We start from the raw sequence: 21,937 nt of genomic DNA, 5'->3' as shown, positions 1-21,937 counted from the left end.
TCCTGTGGTTCTGTCTATAAGATCTTGTGAGCCTTGACTGGGCTTTGTTTGCTTTAAAAATCAGCAGTGTTATGTGGTGAGCAAGCTATCTTTGCAAGTGCTCTCCAGCATACCAAGAAACACTTTGGACAAATTTGTTACTGGTGAAATGACAGCTGATAGGTATAGAGTTTACACACTCTCTGCACACAGCTTATTTTATTTATGTACAAATTAGATTACTATTAGGAGGTTTCAAATATATAGAACTAAATATTTTGCAGAATTTTTAATGCTGGTGAAAGACACAGAATTGTAGTGAAACATTTTATGTAGCTTTTGCCTACCCCGGAAGACGCAGTGTCTCTTTTGCTGCTGCAGTTGCCTGGAAGGCAGGAGCACTGTGGAACTTGTGCTCGTTAACAGTATTGGAAGATTTTATCACTTTTCACTGCACCATGGTGGTGATTAGCTTTGTGCTTATTTGTGTATTCTTGCCATTGTTTCAAAAACATTTATTTTAGCTCTGCTCTTTTTGGATCTTTATACTATCTAGTTCGCTACTTAAATCAAAGCCTGTAGTTGTGAGCTGTGATTTCCTTTTATCTCTTCTGTCAGTGTCTGTCTTAGAACTACAGCAGTGTTATTAAAAGGAAGAGCTTACTACGACATGAATCATCCATGTTTATTTAAGGAGCTTGGTTCAGGCAAGAGTTTATGAAACTGATGTGAAGGATCACCTGCTGGAAACAGCTTTGGACCAGTAGCACAACAAGGACATAATGAAAAAATGCACAGAAAGAGGCAAAGCCTGTAGTAATTTATGAAAGTACATGCAGAATTTAAATGTGAGAAAGACTGATTTTCACAATTTGCTGTGGTTTATACTTAAAAAAAAATATTTCTGGAATTTCCCTCCAAACTTTCTACTGTTGGACATAATTGTTTCTCATAATTAATAATAGTACAGTTCAACCTGCTCAGCTTAATGCTGTCCTTCACAGCATTTGAATAACAAATAGTGGACACATAAAAATATCTAGTTAAATCACTCTGTGTCCACTGATACCTCTAAAGTTATAGATATATTTCAAGTGCTGTGTTAGATATGGGAGAGTTTGTTGAGGAGTTACATGAACTGAGACATTCAGACTGAAAGGTAGTTTATGTTTCAACTCTGAGCAGTTCACAGTTTATGTCTGATTTGAGGATTAATGATTCTGTCTTCCTTCTTAAAAGGGAAGAAGCTATACTGGAAACCCAGAATATCTTTCAAGAAATATTTCACGATTGTCACTGGATTAGAATGGTACCTTACTAAAATCAAGAGAGTATTTTTAGGATTTTTTTGTTGTTTTATTTTTAAATGTAAGGAGGAAGAGCAAAATCCTGATTCACAGGGATTCCTAAAAAGCTTATTTAAACTCATTAGAGAACAGTAGTTCCTCAGTTTGCTCTTGTGGAGGCCTTCCCCTCTCACACACTTATGTTCCCTGATACAGTTAGGAGGAAAAAAAAGTATTTAAAAGCTATTTTGAAAGTTTAGTTCCTTGTTCTTTTCCTGTCTTTCATGGTCTATGTATTTCTTGTACTTGATAACATAGATCAATTAATTGATCTGGAGACAAAAATTCATGAGGTGACTTACTGCTTTCTCTCTAAGATCCAGGCTGCAGTCGACAAGAATTTTTACGTTTAGAGGCCAGGATTAAACTTCCCCCCCCCCTGTTTACAGTTAAGGCTGTATTTTCCATAAAAGTTTGATTAACTGCAATTTTCTAATCATATTTTCTCATTTTTCCCCTTAGCTGCACACTTTTGGTCTCATCTGTGTACTAATTTTAGTCTCTTTTCTGGGCAATTCTTCTATTTTTTTCCCCTCATGGTTCTCTTTTCATCTCACTGGCCCTGTTCCTTTTTCATTTCCTCAAAAGCAAAACATGAATGCCTCTTATCTGAGTTCTTTCAAATCTGATGAAACAAACTCGCTTATTTGTACATAGAAGTTTTATATTGAGTTTTCCTATTCCTACTTGTCTTTCACAGATTTTATTAGTATGGCCTTGTGTACTTGGGAAAAGTTGGGCATGTAGAAATCGGTTGAGATTTTCATTGCTTATAATGAACTAATTTAGGGGCATTTCAAACTACTTTCGGTTTTCTAAGCATGCAAAATGTTCAAGAGGCACCAATAACCTTAAGTCCGTGACAAAAATTCAGTTGACTTAATTAGTGAAGAATTTTCCCCCTGACTCTTGGAATTGAGGAAATCCCGTGGCTAGGTCCTTCTTCATCAATGTCAGCTATATGTCAGTAAAAGACAGGTTTAGTAAGCAGTAAAAGAGGCTTTAGATGCAATTTCGTTTATTGGGAAGAAGGGCACATTTTTTTCATCACTATTCATGTCAGCTGTAAGCATTGCATAATTGCAACTTGTTGAGTGCATTTTTTCGTGTTAAAGGTTTTGAAAGTGCTGGGGGTTTTAACTTGTACAATAGTAACTGCTTCTAAAGGAAATAGATGTGGTAAATGTTTTTTATGGGAAGCAATAAGAAAAAAATCATAGACAAAGAAAAGCATGCAGTCTTAGCTCACTTTGAATTAATTATTTTTGGGTAGCAACCAAATGCTAGGAAATCTATTGCATGTTGTGCATCAGATAGCAAAATGCATACCATGCTCCAGTTAAACGTGTGGTGCTACACAGAAACATATTAATGCATTTGGCTGAGACAGAGTTGTACAACTTATTCTACTTTAATCTGAAGTGTGGTACTTGTTTTCTATAAAATATATTTATAAATCACAAATTATGCAGTAAGGTGCTGTATGAGCAAAGCAGGAAATGGGGTACTCCACATCACTTTATATGTGTTTTATAGGGAGGTTTTAGCTATGTCTTCAAAGATTTTTCAATTTAATTTAGTCCCCTGTCAGCATTTAGAAAAGTGGAATTTTTCTTCCCCCTGCCAAGTCTTTTAGTCAGAATTCTCCATTTTTATTTCAAAGGTTTCTTTCTTTCAATGAAAACTTGAATTCCCTAGTTAAAAAGCTAGCCTTCAATTTGTGAATCAAAACTTGCTTCTCCTCTGCTTTCCATCAGTAAAGAAGAATATCTGAAGCTAGTAATAATTGCATAACTCAATCACTTCTGACTCAAAACGATGAAGGATGGTCTGATTCTTGAAGATAGATTGAGGCTGGACGTAAGGAAGAGTTCTTTACAATGAGAGTGGCAAAATACTGGAACAAGTTGCCTGGGGATGTGGTTGAGGCCCTGTTCCGGAGATATTAAAGATCAGACTCAGTGTGCCTTGGGCAGCCTGATCTAGTTGGAGGTGCCCTTACTGACTGCAGGGCATTTGGACAAGATCTTTGAAGGCCCCTCCTAACACAGTGCAAACTGTGAATAGAAATAAGTGTGAATTAAGGTGATTCACAGGGAGTATTTAGGTGATCCCCAGCTCCATAGTCCTGCAAGTCCTCTGAATCCCACTGTGGGGAAGCCAGGCCAGGAGTACACCACTAAAAGCTGCATTATTATATTTTGAGTCTCTACATAAAGTAAGCAGAATGTCATTTTTGTGTCTTAAGTGAGCAAGCTTTTTTCAGTTTCCCACTGTGTCATAGCACCCTTTCCCAGTATGATCAGGTACATTATTGGAAGTAAGTCAGTGACATTTTGCCATTGAAGGGTTGCATTGGTTTCACAGACCTCAGGTCCCAAAAAGAGAATAGATGTCATGTCTATTAATATGCCTGCTAATTACTGTGTGGGTTAGCCTGGGGTGGAAGGACGTGGTATTTGCATAATATGACAGTGGGGTTGTATCTACACTGTTGCTTCTAGTTCATTCTGTGTTCAGAGTTGCCATCATGCATTTTATATTATCTTTTATATTTACTTTTCTTCTAAAGCCAAATCATGTTACCCTGGCAGATTAAACTTCAATTTACTTTAGGAGTGTTTCTGTACTTTTCTTTTTTCATCTTTTTTCTTAAATCCCTCTGGGGATAAAGAGGCTGCTATTGGGAAGGCTGTTTGCTGAACTAGTTCCACTATTTCTTTTTTCCACTGAAAGTGAAATATTTATCTCTATTTCAGCTTTCATATGGTGATTAAGCCATCCTCAACTCAGTCGAAAACCCTGCAAAGTTTCAGTTTACTTTGTTACTTAAAATGTCTGCCTTGTGGATGACAGCAGCATCATCGGTTTTCCTTGATCCAGGTGAATTTGTTCTCCCAGCCTGAGCTCTCTCACACCATATGCTTTTGTAACTACTGATCATTAGCCAGTCTCTTACATGGTACCATGGCCAAAGGCATGTATCATGATCTATATGGTATTTAAACAGATTTTGCCTTCCATAATACAGACCACAAGTTACATATGTATTGAAGGGGTTAATGAAGCAGGCTGGAGGTGGATATGTTGGAATGCTTTGAGAATCGATTCCAGCTAATGGAAAAAATGTTTTTAAAGAGAGCTGATTCAGTTCCCACAGTGAACAACAGAGAGTGGAAACAACATTTAATAAACCTTTCAGAAGTAAATCCTCCTATTTTTCCTTTCAGCACCATATGTGGAAGAAATACCTGCTTTCTTCTCAATGGGCAGTATTTCTTCCCGCAGTGTATTTGCCTTACTCTGTTAGGTATCAAGAGAAATCTCTTTTATGTCTTTGGAAAATAAATAAGTTGAAAAATATGTTCTTTTTATGTGTTGTCTATAAGACTTAAGTTTTACTGACTTGATACATTTTTGTTTAAAAGGCAGGTTGACCAAAAATAACCAACCCTGAGATTCCTTCTCAGCTGTCTAACTGGTTGCCAATAAACTGAAGTTTTAACTATATGAATCTTGTTCTCTGCAGATGGATAATGCAAATTAAAATCTCTGTTGTACTCAGATTACAGGGGAATGTTGCAGATTCTGATTTATCTGTATCACTTCCCTTTAGAAAATGGAGGCACTCAGAAGATTTGTCAAACGTAACCTGTTACTCGTGAAAATAATGCATGATCACGCTTGTTGCTGTTGTCTGGGGTTTCTGTTCTGTATAGTTTCATGCAGAGTTGAGAGGCTGACAGTAATATTTTTTTGCATTGCTAATTGCACTGATTGTATAGAGATATATATATTAAGAAAGAGGTTTTGTTCTATTAGTGACACCTCACTGAAAAATCCGAGTTTTATTTCACATTTGAGAATTGGCATGGTTTTAAATGTAGGCTATATTTGTTGTGAACTATGAAGAGTCTTGAACAGTCTTTGTGAATCATGAAGAAGATTTGTGAAAACAGCCTGTAATAAAAAACACACATGCTTCATAAAGCACTACTTGATAGATATCACTTGCACCATTAAGAACTAAACGACAAAGGATGTAATTTCAGTTCTGGCATGCAATATTAATCGAAAGCCTTTAAAGCGTCTTGCTGATGGGAACTATGACAACATGACATTGAAGAATTACAAACTAGGAACATCTATCTTAATCAGATTTTCAAAGTAAATGCCATAAAATAGAAAGTTGTTTTATCTGTCTTCATAGGGTCACATATCATTTAGAGTATAGAGCTTTTTAGCTTGTTTATTCTAAAAATGCAAAGGACAAAAAAAAACCCAACTGCCTTTCAAGAAAGTTTAAAGTTCAGTTACATACTTCATAAAGTTTTTGTGAAAAGATTGTTAGTAATTGATGATTTCTGTTTGCTACAGTAAGATTTCTAAAACATTACAGAGAGCTGAATTACAAAACAGCTGAGCATGCACAGATATTTTCCGTGTGAAGATGTTGAGGGGAAATACTTTGCTAAATGGATGTGAAATGGAAATAAAAAGTTTGCAGTGGACCTTTAACCTGAGGTAACACTCCTGTAAACATCATATCTGAAAGACAGTGATAAAAATACTTTTTCTTCAGTTCCTAAAGATTGCATTTTTTTTTTGTGTGTGTGCGACTCATTTCTTTTTTTTCCAGTGTAAGCTTAACTGGTAAGGAACAGCTTCCATATAGGAAATTATCAACATGTACTTTGTGGTTTAAAATACAAATTTTACATGTAAAGGATTATCCTACCGCCCTCCAGGGAGCTCCAGCTACTTCTCTTGTCATCTGGTAGATCTTAGATACTTACCACATGCACCATGAGACCAGTTTGAGTTTCTCCACAGTCAAATAAGTCTTTCTTCCCTTTCACGGTAGAAGTCTTTATTTCTCTTTAAAAAATAGAATAATGTTGAGGTTTAAAGAGAAATGTGTAATGTGAATGACAAAATTCAAGGGGTTTTTTTATCATTTCTTCCAGACGTAGTATGCATAAGCAAGGCAATGCAATCTTTCAGAGCATACCCTGCAGTTAAATTCCCTGGTAGTTTCTCACTCCTGGGTAGCTTGACAGGTTGTCAGACCCTACAGGCAGTGTACTGATGAGGACACAAACATTGGCCCACTTTGATCAAGCTACTTTTATGACTTTTTTCCCATTTTATATTATAATAGTATACACACACAAGATGCATATCTTGATCAAAGTGCCCTTGTCACTCCACCACATTCTCGTCACTGTTTAGCTAGCACCGAAGCAGTGGCTGCAGGTTAATTCTGTTTCCATCTGTTTGTCCATTAACTGTAAAGCAAGCAAGAAAAGGAAGCTGACAGCAAATCAGAGTGAAAGGGCTCTCTTGTGGTGGTAAGCACTGTGTCACCTCCTTCCTTCTGTTGATTGTGTGGTTTGGAACTTTAAAGCAGCCAGTTTGGACATGAAGCAAGTTACCGTAAGTGATCAGAAATGGAACTTTGAGTTTTGTACACCTTGGCAGAAAAAAAAAAAAGTGCACTGTGGCAGTGGTTCATTCAAAAGATAGATTTGCCTAATTACAAATGAACACTTAGATATGCAGTTTTTCTCTAAACTCCTAATCTTTTTGTTTGCATTAATCAAATACAACTTCTCATGAAAAGTGCTCCCAGACTAGGGAATTCTGGAGTGAATGGTTTTAACTTTCTTACAGAATCACTGAATTTCTGGCCGTTGTGGTTCAGGTGGCATGTATTACCCCTCCATAAGTAGGGATTTTAAAAAGTGCAGCTCCTTTGGGAGCTGTAGGAGTAATTAAGCTGTAATACCTACTTTCTTCAATTTTCAGGGATTTATAAGGGAAATCACACTTCTGACTGTACTTCTGGAGGTATGTCCATGTGTTAATTAGGTAAAATTTCAAGTCCATCAAAGTGTTTTATAGAGAAAGTCAAACCATTTCTTTCAGAAATTACTTTTGACTGCTAGCAATTAAGGGCTAGTAGACCAGCATCCAGTGACCTGGAAATGAAAAGTTATCCTTTTCTGTTACCAGTTTTCTAAAACATTCACTCTATTCCAGCTGCTTACTTCTGGTATAAATTGTAGATATTTACCACAGCGAAGACTCTTCTAGAGAGAGGAAAAAAGGAGCAACCTGAGTAGAAGGAGTTAAGATTCTCTCAGAGATAGATATCAAATTACATTATGTTCACGTTTTAAATGTTTGTATCATAATGGAAGTCATCGCTTTTGTGTTTGTCATGGAAACTCAATGTTAATTATACGCTTCTAAAAAGCCTAATCCTTGTCAAATGGAAATCACCCCTCTTTCCTAGATGAGTAGCTGGTTGACAGGTCTCAGTGATCTGTCTGTTATAGAAAGGCTATCATGCAATGTGTACCACAATTTACTTTTTTTTCCCATGGATATTTGGTCGTCTTTTCTCCTTCTAAGTTAACCCCTTTCTTCCAAGTGACAATAATTATTGTAAATGTCTTTCTTTACTTTTTACTTTCACATATGCATTTTTCTGGATTCTTTCATATGCTGTTCAAATTCTGTAACAATTAAATGATAAAATTAATTATGTGTAAATTACTTTTGAAAAACTAAAAAACAGGAAAAAAAGTTTTGTGAACAGCTACAGAGTGCATATGATTTACCTTTACAGCTCAAATGGCTGCTTTACTTCACTGTGGCTCCCTGGGGTAAATAACCATTTAAATACACTTTGAAAAATGGATGTAACTGTATTAAGACAGCTTTCTACCCCATTTCTTGTGATTAATCTGGGTTTTGTACGTATGTTTGCATGCATAATTATCTGATTCTGACTTACGCAGCAAGTGCCTCAAAAACAGAGGTGTTTTTTTGTTGTTGTTGTTGCACCTGAACAACTTGAATGCATAGGCTGGTTGCTGGGCCAGTTTACATTGCTTCTTGCTGCAGCAATCTTCTCTGTAAGATGAACAAGACAATTTTAATTAAAACTTACATTTATAGACAAAAACTCACCTATACCGATACCTGCTTATTTTAGTATGAACCAGACATTCCCAGTTAGATTAAACCAATTAGGAAGGCATTTAAAATCCAAAGCCAAGCAACTTTAGTTTTCTGCAATAGTTTTGAAGGATTTCAATGCAATTGTGCTTTATCAGGTTTCAATGCTCTTTGTTCTTCCAGACAGTCTATAAGAAGGAACTTCCTACTAAGTCGTTTGTTGTGAGGGCCCTAGCCAAGTCTCAGAACTGCTAATCTTTTCACTAGCCAAGGGAAGAACTGTTTCTCTCTAGGATTTCCATTGTCCAACAAGCTGATTGATACAGAGGAAGAAGGAGTTGCAGGGTCTCAGTACTGGCCATTGTGGCACATGCAGGAGTGTTTTCAGCAGTAGTCGCCAGTGCTGCAGGGCTCGTGCCGTATGTATCTGTGTCATGGTGATGGGTGGTGAGACACCAGAACAGGTTGCTCGGGGTGGTAGCAGAAGCTCCACTGCTGGAAGTTTTTAAGGCCAGGCTGGATGGGGCTCTGGGAAACCTCATCTAGTGGAAGGTGTCCCTGGCCATGGCAGGGGGGTTGGAACTAGATGATCCTTGAGGTCTCTTTCAACCCTGACAATTCTATGATGTTCCCGCTGTCTTTATCAGTTCCTTAATTATGAAAAGCAAAAACACCAGTCCTTTTCCGGCTGTGATGCTCATTTTTCAGGAGACATGTGTGAACTGCTTAACATCTATGCCTCCATTTCCCAGCGTGTGCAATGATCATTTTTTCAGAGTATCACAGGGATGTCAGAAGCATAGTTACTGTGTTGCATCAGATAGCTTTGAATGAAAGTTCCAGTAATACTGAAAGCTGTTCCTTAGCTATTTAATTTCTTTAAAGAGGAGTAAAAATAGAATCTGACTCTGGCTTAATAGCGTTCAAAACATGACTATTGAGGTGAATACATCTTCCTCTCAAATCATTGGTGCAAGGTTGAAGTTTTGGTGGAAAATTGTATGGCAGTCAGAACTGTGGATTCAGGAAATCTGGCAGGTTAAAGGAAAGATCGAAAGAGCAGCCCTCAGTGATCTCTCATTAAGACTGACAATGCAGAACTGAAAAAATGTAGAGGAATATAAATATTTAGCTCCATTGATTTATGGAAAATCTCATGTTACTAGGCTCAATTCTACCTGTATCTCTTGCATGATTAGAAGAGGAATAAATCATTCCAGATTTTTCAAGTCTTTCCGATTCTGTGGCAGCTGTAGATTCCCTGCCAGTTGAAGTCTCCTTGGACACTAGGAAATGTCTGTCCTATGGAGAGACTTTGGGCTTTGAGGAGGTATTATTTTTGCAAAGCTGCACTTGCTGTGCTCTTATAGCTCCCTTCTAGTCTGCAGCTTATGGTTACAAGCTCATCCTGCAACTCTTAATTTTTTGATATGTTACTCTGTAGTTTCAGCGTCAGTGATTGTATAGCAAGAGGACTTTGTAGGTTCATTGCAAATTTCTAGGGTGGAATAATCTAAATCACCAGCAGTGACCTGAGTAGTTGGTCTGTGGGCTGAGGATTACAGTTTCCCTCCTTCAGCATTTTATGGGTGTAGTCACTAGATCTATGCGTTTTTGGGGTGAGTGCATAAATATCCTTTCCAGAGCATGTACTGTCCCTCTTCCTTGTTGGTAGAGTGTATGGGAATATCTGATTTGCACCTGAAACAAGCCTACAGCCCTGGCATCATCCCCTTACACCCTCCTTGTGCAAAAGATCAACATAATTTTATCATCTGCTTTGTCTTTAGCCGTGCAAAAATATTTAGTACTATAAGTGATAGATAAATGGATTGATTCTTAGCTGAGGTTTTTGGATGAGATGATACATTAATGAAGAAAAGGGGTGTCAGGATAACAATTCAGCCAGTAGGAGCTGCAAAGTAGGACAGTGTTGCACTGATTATGGCAACAAGGCTAGGCAGGTCGGAGAGTCAAAAAAGGGAAGAGCAAAGACAAAAAAATCAGGTCCTTAGAACAATTTTGATTCAATAATTTATCTGATTAGAAATACATTAATTACAATTATTTAATCTCATTTGTAGGTTTTTTATTTTGTGTATTTAGTCCGTTATACATACATATATTTACACATGCACATCTCTAAATACTTAGACACATGTGCACATATATGTAATAATATTGATTCCACATACACTTAGATATCATAAAATATAGGGCCAGAGTTAACTGTGTGCCAGCCAGTAAATAGCTTGTCATTTAAATCAAATTTCTATTGTTAGTCAGTTAAGTTTTCTTTAGCTGGCTTTTGAAAAGTGGCTTGAAATTTGTGATGGTAATCACATTCCATGACACCCTTTGTGTCAGTGTTGGTAAAGACAAAACTGATCAGTTGTATCCTTCCTGGAAGGTAATTTTTCATTAATGTATTAAGGATTTGGTGTTTAAAACCTTACTGATACTGTAAATGCTGGCATTATTTTCATGACAGATTTGGCATTGCTGTTGTTAGTGGCGGAGGTCTTACTGACCACACAAGATAAATAAATGGGAAGGAGAATGTTGTCCTTGGAAAGGAAGTTATTCTAAAGGCTGGGTTGTCTGTTTAAGCTTAGCACAACTACTTCTTAACATTCTCATATGTTCTTATGTTCACAACATGACCAAATACTCACTGTTATTTTTGTAGTAGTAACCTGTAAGTTATTGGAAGCATCTGTTTGAACAGAAATCCTTTTCGTGTGTTTTCTGTACCAAGGTGTATTATTGGGTTGTTAACAATTTGCAGTTATAACCAGTTCCAAACAGGAAATTGCTTATTAAGATCAAACAGCTAACTTAAAAACTGTGTGAAAGCATTTAGACTGTGAGCAAAGTGCAGGCCCTTTATCTTCTGCTCTGCTTAAGACTTGTATTTATATTATTAAGCACGTTCTGTTACGTTAGTTTAGGAAATAGATTGCAATGTGAATTATGTCGTGTTAAGTGTACTTTGTCATCAGTCATTGCTAAATTATGATAAATCATTGAGTTTGTTTTTTTTTTTTTTTTTTGTGTTCATTGTGCTATATGGCAAGGTTTGTCTTCTATTTATGATTTATTTACTACTGATTTTTCACAACCTAACACTGATGAAGGTATTTCATTGTGGGGTTTTCAGTTTTAAGGTTTTGCTTTTAAGCTTTATGGGTTGTGTGCTTAGTTAAGGCAAAAAAAACATTTTTTTTTTTTTTTTTTGGACGGCCTAACTCTCTGATCACCTATGACTTACTCCAAACTGTAGCTATATTACATAGTGTGAAATTGGAAAATCTGTTCTCTCTGTGTTCTAATGGATGTGACGGTCATTAAGTATATGAGTCTTGTGACGTTGTAATCAGATGTGATTCAGTCTGTTAAATATCCATGAAGCAACATCTGCTTCACAGAGTGACCTTCTGCTAAAGAATACTTAGCAACTATTAGCAGATCATAGTGCAGATCTGCCTTATTTGAAATGCACTAGTCTGCTGCTGTTTAGCAACTAGCTTGTAATAATTCATTACAGTTAAACAAAGCTTAAAAAACTCCATTAAATAATTACAGGGATTATATGCATTTTGAAAACCTTTGTGTTCTGCCGAAATTACCCATTTAATTTCAGGGTTGGTTTGTTAAAAAAAGCTGAAATCTGAAGGCACATTAGGGGATCTGTCAGATGCTATTTTCTGTAGGTGTTAATAAAACCAGATTAAAAAAAAAAACTGAAACAAATTAAAACCAAAAGCAATTTTACCATCTGTTGTATATTAATTAGAACTTGGTGTATCAAGGGTAAACTTGCTCTTAGAGAATGTCACTGAATGCCTGCTAATAGAATAATATGGTAATATGTTAGATGATAGGCTTATATTGAATTTTTCATTCTGCTTTCGTTGTAGCAAATGCTAAGATGGTGTATAACGAACTTTAATTTTCTTTCTTCTTAGAACAACCTCCAAATAGCCAAGGCCAGTCGACCCTGCAGCCTTTGCCACCTTCTCACAAGCAACATTCAGCACAGCATCACCCATCCATCACCTCACTTAACAGAAACTCACTGACAAATAGGAGGAATCAGAGTCCGGCCCCGCCGGCTGCTTTGCCCGCCGAGCTGCAAACCACACCTGAGTCAGTCCAGCTGCAGGACAGCTGGGTCCTTGGCAGTAATGCGCCACTGGAAAGCAGGTAATTATTTAGGTTCTACTACAGACTGTGGCACTTCTGGAGAAAACCTTTTAAAGAAAACTCAATGAAAGATGACCAGCAGCTAACACCTCCCCTCATTCAGCAACAAACCTGAAAACTTTCAGTCCTAAAAACACCTCCCCTTTCTCTAAAATCCACAGTGTCACTCTTTTCCCTTGCAATGCCTATTGTAGAGTAATTGAATTCAGAGAATATGTATTAATGTTTCCAGACAAGCATTTTCCTTCCTGTTCGTAATCTGTGACTTTTGACTGTTGGAAGACATTATTTGCCTTGCTTGCCAGATATATTATGTGTCAAATACATACAGATCAAATGTCAGTGAACTTTCTATACTACTTTTTAGCTCTTGCACTTGGTCCCATTTTAAAGAAATACTTACGTGAGGCTACCTGATTACCATGTGAGGCTAAGTGATTAAAGTTGCCTAGGATTTGGTGAGATGGAAGAACTCACTTATTTCTGGTGCAATGATGTATCTGTCCTCATTCTTTTTTGACTTTTATAATTGATACCTGGCTCTAGGAAAGAGGGAAATAACACAAAGGGTGGCTCTAGCTTCTTTGGATGCAAAATGATGTGTGATGCAGGATGATCCCTAAAAAAATTAGTAGGACTTAATGGCACAGAGGAGAATTTACCTATGGTGATTAATTAATAGTCTTATAACACTCAGTCAGCACTGATTTTTTATTAACGAAAGCCATAATACTCCAATTCAGTCATCAAACTGAGCATTTATAACTGTATTGAAACTAACAGTAATTCTTGAAAATGTTTATGAAATCCCTTCAGTTCATTCTTTGAATCCCTTGACATGTTTTGTAGCAAAAGAAAGATAGTCCAGCTGATTTGGACCGATTTAAAGGGTAATATGACCTTAAGATTCTCTACTAGGTATTTTTGGCTCCATAGATGCTTCAGGCAACTCTTCCATCAGGCTGTTGGAAATGATTATTCCTTTCTTGGGCCCTGCTGATTACTTATGAGACATAGGCACTGTGGAATAGGATTTCACTGAAGAGATTTCATCATCATACGCAGACAGTTTAGTACATTAAGAAAGAGGACTTCTGTAGAACAAGTAAACGTTTCTAGTGGGAATAAAATATTTGATGTTTTCCAGGCACTGGTTAATATTCAGTAGATGGGCAAGGTCTTTCATGTTTGCTTCTGTTGGCATCTATGTTTTTACCATGTTTCTAAAGAAAAAAGACTTGAATGAGAATAACATTTCCAACCTAGAGTAAATATATTTTACTAACTACAGTTTTTTCAGCTTTTAAATGTTCTTGATTGAAAGCTAAAGGGCTTTGAGTGTTCAAGTTTTGAACACTTGTAAATGAACTGCAATGTGAAAATTTCACATAAAATGTGGCAGAGCCCTACTGTGTGTTCATTCTCTAATAGTCTCACTTGGTTGGAACAGTGAAGGTGAAGAACCCCTTCTGTTTGTCATTGATTTTTTTTTTTTTTCCCTTTTTGGTTAACCTTTTATACTGAGTGTGGTTCTTAAGCCCAGTTTCGACTATATTAAAACTTTGTGATAAATCTCTACTTTCATCCTTTTCTCAGCCTGAAAGAAGGTTTATTTCCTCTTTGGCAATGTTTTAGCTTGTGCTCACAGTCAGCTTTTTATTGTCCCCATTTCAAGGTGAAGAATGTGAATGTCAGCATATATACATAGCTATCTTTCTGTCTTTGTAGGTTCATATTGGTAATGGGTGGCATAAAAATTACCTACAATGTGCTGTCATATGCAGCTGAATAGTGAATAGGCTGGGTTTGTTTATGTGCATGTAAGTGAGAGTGATGTATTTGCAAAGCCTGAGGGAAGTTTTAGTCCCCATTGTTTTGCAGTAGAATTAGAAGTGACTTCTAAATATGTATTTCATAATATTTGATTCAGTTCTATATTTAATAGAATATTCTCCAGTTTTGCTCTGTGGAGTTAATACTTTTGTGTATAGCATTGCTATTACTGGTTAAATAGATGAATAGTGAGGTGACAGATAATAACATAAAACAGAAATCCCAATTTATGGGGTTTATAATTTTAAAAGACTCTTTGCTTAAAATTTTATGAAGGCTTAAAATTATAACTTGTATTATGTGAGTGCTTCTTTCATCTTTGATGACATCCTTAAATGACACTGAGGTTACCGAGCAGTGGCAGAAACTGCTGTTGGGGCTCAGTAAAATCTCTACATAAAAAAACCCCTGAACAGTAGGATAGTAAGAAAATATTTCCTGCAGACTGCACAACCTTTTGATTGGACATTTAATGATCTTTACTATTTGACTCTTCCTAAATGTGTTGCAAGTTAGGTTCAGCTGGAGAAGCAATAGACGTGATGGAGAAGCCAGCATCATAAAACAGTGTTAACTTTTGAAGAAATGAAGAACAGGACTATACTGAATAGGTTTAGATTTCATTCTTACTGGTTGGACAGCCAGAATTATGCAGGACTACATGCATATTTATGCAGAATTATGAAGGACTACATGTCAGATGTATGAATGTTACAAATAATTATTAAGTCATTAAATATTAGTAAGGGGGGTTGATTATCATTGGTCTTTAAGTTTCTATTCACTTACCAGTTTTAGTAGTGAGTTTTTGAGCACTAGGATCATTAGCTACATCGTCACGGCTTTGCATTCTAGTAGGATCTAAATTACTGATATTTTAAAATGTTTAGTAAAGCACTTCTTTAAGTACTTTATTAAATATATGTGCAGATTTTTTCTAATGCAAAATCAATTGTATCATAGAATCATAGAATTGTTAGGCTTGGAAGGGACCTCAAGGGTCATCCAGTTCCAACCCCCCTGCCATGGGCAGGGACACCTCACTCTAGATCAGGTCACTCAGAGCCACATCCAGCCTGACCTTAAAAACCTCCAGGGATGGGACTTCCACCACCTCCCTGGGCAATCTCTTCCAGTATCTCACCACCCTTGTGGTGAAGAATTTCTTCCTAACATCCAATCTGAATCTACATTTCTGTTTTTGTTCCATTCGCCCTAGTCCTATCAAATTATGAGATGTGCAGAGGAGAACAGTATGTTAGAATTTATAAATTTGGTGATAAAAGTAAGCTGGTAGCATCTCTTGGTGCAATATTTCTCAGGCAATATTTCATTAATTTTAGGCATTGAATGTCTAAGATAAATTTGTCTTCATGGGGTTATAACTTTATTGCAAAGCTCTGCTTATGTGTAAGTGAATCAGAGAAGAGCTTTACTTTTTATTACTTTATTTGCTGTATAAAATACCACTTTCAAGAATCTAACATGTTTTTAATAGTCTCTACTAATAATTAGTTTTCTCTTACCTCTAACTTATACTTAAAAATAGATTGGGTAGGAACGTTACTGTATTCAGTTACTTACCTTATATTACCAATAAGAAAAGAGGGAACTGGTGGAAGAAATAATCGATGTCTGAAAAATATTTCAGCATTGTGAAGGACTTAATTAAGCAGTAGAATTGTTCAAAAGTGTCACAGACAAAACTATACCTAGAAATCCATTGTTCAAGTTTGATCCAAACTTCATGTTAGAATGTGAAGATTTTAGAAACTCCTGAAGTGTGATGTACCCATATGTCTCTGTTGGGGTGGACTGAAGCTAGTGCCTTCAGTATGATTAAGGTGTGTAAAAGGGTGTTGATAGTTTCCAGGGAAGGCTTAAATCAATTTGTGTACAGGCTGATTGATTGCAAAAGCAGTGTTGCTGGAGGTTAAAGTCTTCTCAACAAATCTGTTTTATGCATTCCACCCACTAAAACAGCGCCTGGTTTAATCAGGTTCAACATTGCTTTATTCTCTACGTCTTTCAGGTTTTCATACATGGACTTGTATGTGTTATACATACATGTGTTATATTGAGAAGTCATATATACAAAATCAAGGCAGAATCTTGGGATGGAGTTGAAGTCTGGCTCTTTTGTGGGCATGCCACGTTTCTGGTCTGCAAGTTGAGGAAATAAGACTCTATTTTATTTAGATTGCTGAGAACACACGTGTTTTTAAAGACTGACATGCCATAACTATGGTGTCAGTGTACACACGGTAGACGGATTCATTAAGTCAAACAAGCAGCATTGTTTTCAAAGTTTAATAAAGATGTTCTGTTTTCTTTTGACGTTCTCATGCAAAGATGCTCACCAGGCATCTGCTTGAATTGTAGCACACTGAGCCCATATGCTTATATAAGCTCTCCTTGGTGTCAGTAATGTATTGCTTAGGATTTTTGCTTGATCTCTCTGGCATTCTTCGTGCTCAAAAATCCTTTGCTGTCACTATGAATACTTGGAATTTGACCACATTTTCTATTTCATCTCATGTCTTACACAAGAACGCATACTCCAGAATTCAGTAGTTTGCACTTTATTCCTTGAGTTTATCATTGTCCTCTTTAAAGATATGTAATCATTGAAGCAAGCATGGGCCCAAATTTCTTTTCCAGAACTGATCTTCTCCTAGTTTAGGAGGACAAAAAAACTGTGGACTTCTAAACAAACTAATAGTGCAAGCTTTGTTTCTCCCTCTTCATTTTCTCACCATTGCTTGAGAGAGCCAGAGTGTGTGGTCCTTCCTTTCCCTCCCCTGCTGCTGCGCAGTGTTGTTGCGGAACGTGAGATCTCCACTCTGGTAGCTAGCCCTCTGCATATTTTCTTTGACTGGTGTGCCAGATAGCCAGCAAGAGACTGTCTTTTAATAGTCTCAGTTCACTTTTATTACTTCATCTCTGGTCCAGCCTCATGAAGTAAGCAACGTTCCCAACTATGCACTATTCAGTCGTTAAGACTGTCTCGCCATAGGCATGGGAGGCAGATAAATCCCACGTTCAAAATGCGGTTGCAGTTTTGCATATCTGTGCAAAAAGAAAGTTGTGAACAGAATTGGCGTTGTGGGATCATTCCATTTTTTAATTTGAAATTACTGCTCTAATTTAATTTTTTTTGTATCTTTGTGTATAGAGAATTAGGAAATCAAGCAGTCCTTGCAAATGGTCATGACAACCTTATAGAGATGGATGTGTTTTCTCCAACATATCACGATAGCAGTTATGGGTATGTGACTCTAAGTGTTTGCATGATGCTAACTGTTGACAAAGAAGACAACGCTTTATTTTTTTATAAAATTTATTACAATAGTCAAAACCATCTGGAACAGACTTTTCCTTATCTTTATATCTGATTTTTTTAAATTATACTTTTAATCATTCTTCATACTGAGTCATGGTAAATACAAAATGATGAACTTTGATGACCAAATCTTGTTTGCCTTCATGTAGAAAGTAAGACTGCAACTGAGCTTTTAATAGTTCTTTATGGCCTGATTCTGCAAGCTGTTGCAAATGATTTGCATGATTATGGATTTGCCAAATCTGATCTTTAGCTTGTAATATATCTACTGTTTAAAAAAATGTTTGTTTTAGAAGTATGACAAAATGTTAATACAGCATAAGGAATAACCAATCAAAGAATTTAAGATTAATTTTCTAATTAATCTGTAGTATTTTTTACCACCTACTTTGAAATCAGAACTGCTGATAGATATCTATCACTGCGTTTAGAGAAATGCATTTAGAGTAATCCATATAATTGAATATTTGAATACTTTTTTAATAAAATGTATGTTACACAACTATTTGATATCTACTTAACTTTGTCATTAATATCTGTCTTACATTTGAACTATCTTTTGACGTTAGTATGCCAAATCAGTAATCAGTATACTTGATTTCTGCTCCACACAAATACTTGATTTCTGATCCACACACAAAAAAAAGCAATACCATTTCTAATGAGTTCAAACCTGTTCATTTGCACAGTATGTTAAATTTTAGCAAGGAATTAGTAATCATAAATTCAGTTTTGTGTTTGTTTATACTGTGGTAAAAAAATCAGAGCTTTCTGTCCAAATTCTGTTTTGCTTATTGTAACTCCTAACATTACAAAGGGGAGAAGGTGCTATTTGATTAAATGAGAGATGCATCTGTCCACTAATAACTAATTAATCTGTAAAATATATTGACACTGTACATTGATCTGCTTCGTGTTCCAAAACCTCTTAACTTTCACTTAGCCACAAATTAAAATCAACAGCCGGAAGAGAATGGCTTGTTAAATTTAATTAGTTAATCATTATTTGCAAACTCAAAGATACTGCAGATATTTACAGGAATACTGTAATATATTTTATTTTCTTTAAAGTAAAAATGTAAGCATACTGTATTAAAAAAGTAAAAAAAAAAAAAAAAAAGAAAAAAAATACTGTTTTTCCCTGGAGACCAGTTACCATACAACACTGATATAAATGTATAATTGCTAAAGTAGAGTTAATAGAACCATGCGTGGTTTATACTTTATATCTTTGTAATGGGACCACCAAATGCAAGTATTTTGGCAAATAGACTATGCTATATGAAATTCCTCTGAGCTGGTACTAATTCAGGTAACAACACAATGAAATTTATCTTGTTTGTAATCCCTTCATTTTACAAATTATACTAGCAGGGATCACCTCCTGGTGTGAAAGTTGTCCAGAGATAATAATGCATCAGTTCCAAGCATAATAGATTTGAGACTACAACATGCTATCAGCATGAAGATTCAATTTATCAACCTCACTAACATACTGTGTCACAGCTAGAATTATTATATGTTTGTTTATTTGTTTCACGTCATGCATGTGTTACATTATGATAAGCTATTTCTTAGTCTGTATGTCTTCCTGAGACAATATCAATCTAGTTAATTTGACAATTTTAGTGTTAATAATCATATTAGAAATAGACATTTTGCATAGAAGTTCTTATGATTCATAGGCCTAACCCCAAAGAATAGTTGTTCATAGCCTCAAGAGATGCCTTGCACAGTGTGTTAATTATCATAAGGCAGCTGGAAACCTCAAAGTATTTTAATGGTGTGTATCGTTTGCTTTATTTGCTTTATACTTTTCTCTAAAATGTAAACATATGTTAATATACATGTTGACAAATCAGCTTAGTTTGAAGTAAAAAAGTCTGGTTTACTTTTACCTAGCAGATAGTCCTCTCCCCAAGTTATCTAGATGTCAAAGTTTGAAAAAGAAGTATGATCCACTATCAGCAAATGGCTGTATTTGTATTTTTTGTAGATAAAGCTTCCTAGTAGTTTTTATTTGTCTAGAATCTCCTCCTTTGCTGAAAATTTCATGTCTGTGCAGGATTTAGGCTTGGAACTTCCTTTTTGTATTGAAGTAAGTACTCTTTGCAAAGAGTTTTGGGGTTTGTCATCTGTTGGGGGGAAAAGTTTAGGAGAGCTAAGTTTCACAGATCCCTTATGATGGAAACTTTAGCCTGCCTGCAGCTTGAGGCAGAATCAGATCCTATCATCCAATGGCAGTATAATGCTTCACTTCTTTAACTTCCCTGGACGTTTTATCTCCCTTTAAAAAGTCCAGTAGCTCAGTCAAGTCTTTAAGCTGCAGATGACACTTCAAGCTTTCTTCCAGCTTCTGAATTAGTCTCTGGGTAAATAATGCAGCTCGAGTTCCCATGTGTCTTTTGAGACATTTAGAACAATTGCTGTCTTTTAGCTTTATGAAGAAAGCAAGGCTAGTAAAAGAGAGAGGACAACTTGTGCCTGTATCTTTTTTCTTTGATTTTTCTCTCTGGAAAGCTTAACTTACTCAATATTCAAGACAAGAACAGGCCAAGTTTAGAATACCTCATCTCACAGACAACTTTTTATCTTGGTAGGGATATGACTCCAGAAGAGCAGAGAACAAGATAAGAATTCTTACTGCTCACATGAGCATTTCCAGTCCTCTCTGCAAATTCAGATGCTTTCCTATACTCTCCCTTTTGGAGATAGGAGAACTGGAACAGCATGAGCACTGTCAGTATCAGAAAATGCATTAAGGGATGGTCAGGTCACCAACAATATTGAGAGCTGTGATGGTTTGAAACTGTCTTTTTAATTTTTCCTTGCAAAGTTCAAAACAGAGAAAGTGAAAGAATGTAAATAAGTCACTATTGGGTGTAAGAAAGCAAAATAACGATTGTTCTAAACACTTCCATTGGATAGATAGAAATGTTTAAGAACTATTACCCAAAACAAAGTAGGCATTCGGCACATTCTGCGTTCGGCAGTGGGGGCAGTTGCTGGGCTGTCTGGCTGCTGTTTCTTCTTCTCTTCTGGCTGAAGATAACACACTGACCTTGGCAGCTAAGTTAACAACTTTCTGCTCTAACTAAGCTCTGCTTCTCTGTCCAGGGGGGTCGGGGGGGGAAGCTCCTGGGAGAGGGAGGCCCCCTTTGGGAGGGTCCCCTTGGGGGGGAAGCAAAGGGAGATCGATTGTGCTTTTCTGTTGATTGTATATATATATGAATGTTGTGAATTTTATATATTTGTACATATTCATTGCATTTCATTGTAGATTTTAGACTCTGCTTGTAAATACAGCTTTTCATTTGCTTCCAGACTGAGCTAGCCTGGTTATTGTTGGTGGGGGGGGGAATTTCAGCTCACACCGACACACTTTTTCAGGTCACCAACAATATTGAGAGCCAAGTCACTTACTGTAACCTAGATGAAAGTCTGTAAGTACTAGTCTTCTGAGAGACCTAGCAGAGGCCTGTAAGGAGAACTAGAGCCACTTGCTGTTTTTTCAGCAATATATAAGTCTAGTATCACTCCCCTCTGGAAAGTAGGTAATGGGACAGTCCAGCAACAAAGAGTATGAGTAACAAATTGTGGCAGGTTTCTTTGCTTGCCCATTCAGCAGCATGAGTCATTGCTTACATTGAACTTTCCTGCTCACTTCTGCCAAGCGTGGTTTAGCATTTTTTGTTTCCCTTGCCCACCTTCACAGAGTGCAGCATAGCAGAGAGAATCATGAACGAGCAGGCTCAGCAGGCCCATCTGATTATACTCGTTCTTTTGATCCTACATATGTGTTTACATATCACAGAAGTGAACTTCTTCAGGAGAGAGAACTACCAGCCCAAATCTGAATTTGGAGGAACAAAAAATAGCATGTTTACAGGTGCCCACAGCATGCTGTATCACTGTATTTTCCCTTACACCACCAAGAGGATAGGTTCATTGCAGAGGAAGAAATTTACTCTTGAAGATCTAAAGAGAGGAAGTTTGGGGATTTTGTCTACTTCTTCACATCACCATGTCCTGGTTCCAGCAGATTGCAATACTGTCATGTCTGAATTGCTCTTTGAAGCTTCAGCTGTGGGTTGCCATACCGGACTTCTCCAACAGGCCCTAGAATCTGCCAGGGGCCAGATGTGAAAGAACACATGAGCAGTAAGAAAAGCACTTGCATCCCTAGCAGTACTTTTTTTCTTTCTTAGCATTCAGTCCTCACTTTGTAAAGAAAGTAGTTGTAAACTCACCCAAATTCAAGCAA

General features: G+C 36.7%; 1 protein-coding gene across 6 annotated transcripts in view; it reads left to right on the top strand.

The window, feature by feature from the left end:
* Positions 1 to 21,937, top strand: part of TENM3 (teneurin transmembrane protein 3) — a 309,130-nt gene that overhangs the window by 157,500 nt on the left and 129,693 nt on the right. For 5 of the 6 annotated variants that reach the window (XM_054383016.1, XM_054383015.1, XM_054383014.1 and 2 more), the window contains one exon: positions 12,260 to 12,497. In XM_054383016.1, coding sequence (XP_054238991.1) covers positions 12,260 to 12,497 — 238 coding nt within the window. Of the gene's footprint in view, positions 1 to 12,259; positions 12,498 to 17,505; positions 17,599 to 21,937 lie in introns of all 6 variants that reach the window. The other variant, XM_054383010.1, reaches the window with a different exon arrangement.

Source organism: Indicator indicator, chromosome 8, assembly GCF_027791375.1.
Source record: "Indicator indicator isolate 239-I01 chromosome 8, UM_Iind_1.1, whole genome shotgun sequence".
Lineage (NCBI taxonomy): Eukaryota > Metazoa > Chordata > Aves > Piciformes > Indicatoridae > Indicator > Indicator indicator.
This window is presented reverse-complemented; position numbering and strand designations above follow the sequence as displayed.